We start from the raw sequence: 3,268 nt of genomic DNA, 5'->3' as shown, positions 1-3,268 counted from the left end.
GTTCTAGCTTGGAACAAGAGAGCTGGGCAAGCAGTCCCCCCCGCATTAGCCCCTTATAGATGCATCATACGTGGAGTGTTTGCTATACTGACGGGCCGGGTCAGTGGTATTGTACACACACGCACACACACAGACAGACAGACAGAGTCTGCCATTTTTACTTGGCAATATGTGCGTATTGTTGTTGCTGAATGTAATAAAACCCCCTTATAGAAAAGAGAAGAGAAAAGGGGGGCTAAAAAGGGCGCCCCCATCAACCGCGCGGAGAAAGAGATCAGGTCCAAGTGACAGTTGTGAGACAAACAAAATCACAGCACATTCATTATTTGTTGTCTGCAGGCAAACGTCAGGTAGCAACATTCGGCTGGATTTCCGGCTACAGTCTGTCTGCGTCACCCGCTACTGCTTGCTGCGTACTTTTCATAGAAGCTTAATGTGATATTTACTTTCGCATTTCGACGGCTGTGTAGGGATATAAAAAGAAAAACATGAAACCAGGCCCTTGGTCTATGATAGAACATGCTTAAACGTCATGAACACATGTGGTTCTCCTCATGATCGGCGGTGGTGTCAAGCCGTGGCTACCGATACCTGCTTCCAAACCGGAAATCGAAGATTTGCTCGAACTCCGAGTTGTAGGTCGTTGATAATGCATAATAGTATGTATGTATTATGTTATCTGTAAGGGACTTTGGCATGCTAATTTTCTCATTGTCCCTGCCCACCTCACCTCTTGATATTGCATGTGCATGTCTATTCATTCATTCATCCCTCCAGCCTTACTCTTCTCTTGGCCCTTTTTTTTTCTTTTCTTTTGCTTCCCTTATATAGAACCACACTCGTTTCCTTATGCAGGCGGGACACTAGAGTTATGTTATTATCTAGCTTTATTAAATAAGAATCCAATGCAAAAAGCCCAGCAGAATCGGCGACTTGTTGCCTTTCGCCCCCTTGCCTTCTCTCCTCTTTCTTTTCTAGACTGCCAGGGTCAGTCAGCTATTTTAAAATCTTATCCGAGAAGAAGCCAAGACACACCCCAACACTAAGAGGATACAAAAAAATCAAATACGGGAGGCTGTGTACTCTTCTCTCTCATCTCAATATCATCCGGCTCATCTCATAGCTTTACAACCGAGGCTCTCGACCATTTGGACGCCCCTCTAACCCTTTCCCCAACCATGTAGAAAACAAACGGCACCGGAATCATCAAAGCTGCAAATCCACCGGCTATCGACGACCCAGGCCCAATGCCAAGGTTATGGTAGAGGGGTCTCACGACTAAGGGGAATGCTGCGGCCAAGACAGATCGAAGAAAGGTCGTTGCTGCGACCGCTGAAGCCGCGTATTGCTGGAATGTGTCAACCAGGTAGTTCAAAGCTGCCTGGAAAATTGTAAAAAAGCCAATGCCAAGTATCACCAGCCCAAAGCATGGGACTGTCCAATGGACGCTGGTGTCTCCGCCAGCCCAACCAATCACAAAAAGCCCAGCTGTAAAGAAAAAGGAGCCCACCATCATCGGCGGCAGTCGCTTTTCCGGAACAGCCTGACCTTTGTGCAATGCGCTCGCCTTGTTGTACAGACTCTGGTTGAACACGTTGAGCAAAGCTCCTATAAAGGCTCCAATCAGTATTCCCAGGAACGGCAGCATGCTAGCCACAGGCCCCCAACCCCTCGTCTCGTAGAAGATGATGGGGATAGCCCCTAGTTGCATGTACAAAATCCCATAACAGAAGCTCGCATAAAGAGACATCATAAGGCAGATTGGGCTGCACAGCAACTGGACGGGGCGTAACAGGAACTTCTTGGCCATGTGCGCAATTTCAGGATCCCACTCCTCAAACTCGGCGTGCAAAGCCCAGTTTCCAGTTGCTAACCGGAGGCTTCGTGCCTTATGCACCAGGAGTTGTGGCGGATATGATTCATCTACTAGCACAAACGCTAATGCAAGCATGATACATTGCAGGATACCAGCAAAGTACTCAGTCCAGCGCCAGCCAAGGGACGGATTCTGCACAAATGCTGCTGAAACGATAGGCCCAAGTGCTGGGCCACCAACAACCGCCATGGCATAGCCCGCCATAGCAACTCCTCGCTGTGCTGGTGTAAAAATATCACCCAGCACACCGCCTGTATTGGTCACGGGGGCCGATGAGAAAAAAGCGCACCAAAAGCGAGTTATCATTAGCGTTTGGATGTTCATGGCGGTTGCGCTTCCAAATGTAAAGCATATTGATACTGCAACAGGCACCATGACGGCGCAGCGGCGCCCGTACATTTCACTCACAGGAGCCCAAATCAGTGGGCCTAGACCAAAGCCTAGCATATATAACGATGTCCCCAATGTAGATGTTTGTATTCCAATGTTGAACTCACGCGCCACTTGTGCTGCGCCTGCCGCATAGCACGCAGAGCACCATGTTGACGACATGGTCACCAGCCCATAAAAGAGAGTAGTAATCACCTTTTTCCGCATTGGCCAATTGACCGGTCGGTATGGATCAGCAGAGCCCTCAAAGTCAACCAAGACTGCGGCGGTGGTTGGCTGTTGGGCTAGAGGGTGCGTAAAGGGCGGTATGGGACGCCTAGATCGGATCGCCGATATAATAGTATCAGCCCGGGATAAACTAGCACCGGTCGCTGGTCGAGCTAGGACGTGTGGGTTTACAGAACGCGCAGTCGACACACTGAGTCGCCGGCAAGAACAAGGACGGTGGCCATCATGCTGCGAGGGATCATTAGAATGAATACTTTCATCATCATCATCATCATCATCGTCATCGTAGTCACTATGGTCAGGTTGCTCATGCTCATATTCTAGCCGTGGCCGATATCGGTCTTTCTTGATGGACGAAGGGGGTCTAAACTTGGTGCTGCTAGACGTGGCGCTGTCATTAGCAGCTTCTTCTGACGACCCTGGAGCTCCGGGCCAATCAAACGGGTGAGATTTCTTCTCGTCCATGATGAGCAGTTTGCCACCTTGGGTCGCTGTGCCAGAAATAAAAAGAAATAGGCAGGTAGTAAAGCTGTATTAGAGAGAGGAGGCATTCGGTGTAGCCTGTGTTAGTTAAAATGGATAGAAGGCATCTCCAATAGTGGATTTCCGCAATGAGACGATGCTACTAGAGCACTATTATATATAATATTCGCCTTGCGGCTTTATGTCCCGATATGTTTGCCTACTGCAAGTTTGCCTTTGCGGTCCCGGAATCCGGCTTATCGGCACATCGAGGCCCACAAAAAGGAACATCTCGGTGCCGTTAAAGGCAAT

At 49.1% G+C, this 3,268-nt stretch overlaps 1 protein-coding gene across 1 annotated transcript; it reads right to left on the bottom strand.

The window, feature by feature from the left end:
* Nucleotides 1–1,117: 1,117 nt before the first annotated feature.
* HOO65_040474 (Efflux pump bik6) lies at nt 1,118–2,959 on the bottom strand (the record flags this gene model as incomplete). The annotated part of the gene is made up of 1 exon (XM_071000666.1): nt 1,118–2,959. The coding sequence occupies one exon, from the start codon at nt 2,957–2,959 to the stop codon at nt 1,118–1,120; it is 1,842 nt and encodes a 613-aa protein (XP_070859317.1).
* Between the last annotated feature and the right edge of the window lie 309 nt (nt 2,960–3,268).

The sequence above is a fragment of the Ceratocystis lukuohia genome (genome assembly GCF_044167205.1).
Source record: "Ceratocystis lukuohia strain C4212 chromosome Unknown Supercontig4_pilon, whole genome shotgun sequence".
In the NCBI taxonomy this organism is placed as follows: domain Eukaryota; kingdom Fungi; phylum Ascomycota; class Sordariomycetes; order Microascales; family Ceratocystidaceae; genus Ceratocystis; species Ceratocystis lukuohia.
Note: the sequence above shows the minus strand (reverse complement) of the source record. Positions and strands in the feature narration are given on the sequence as shown.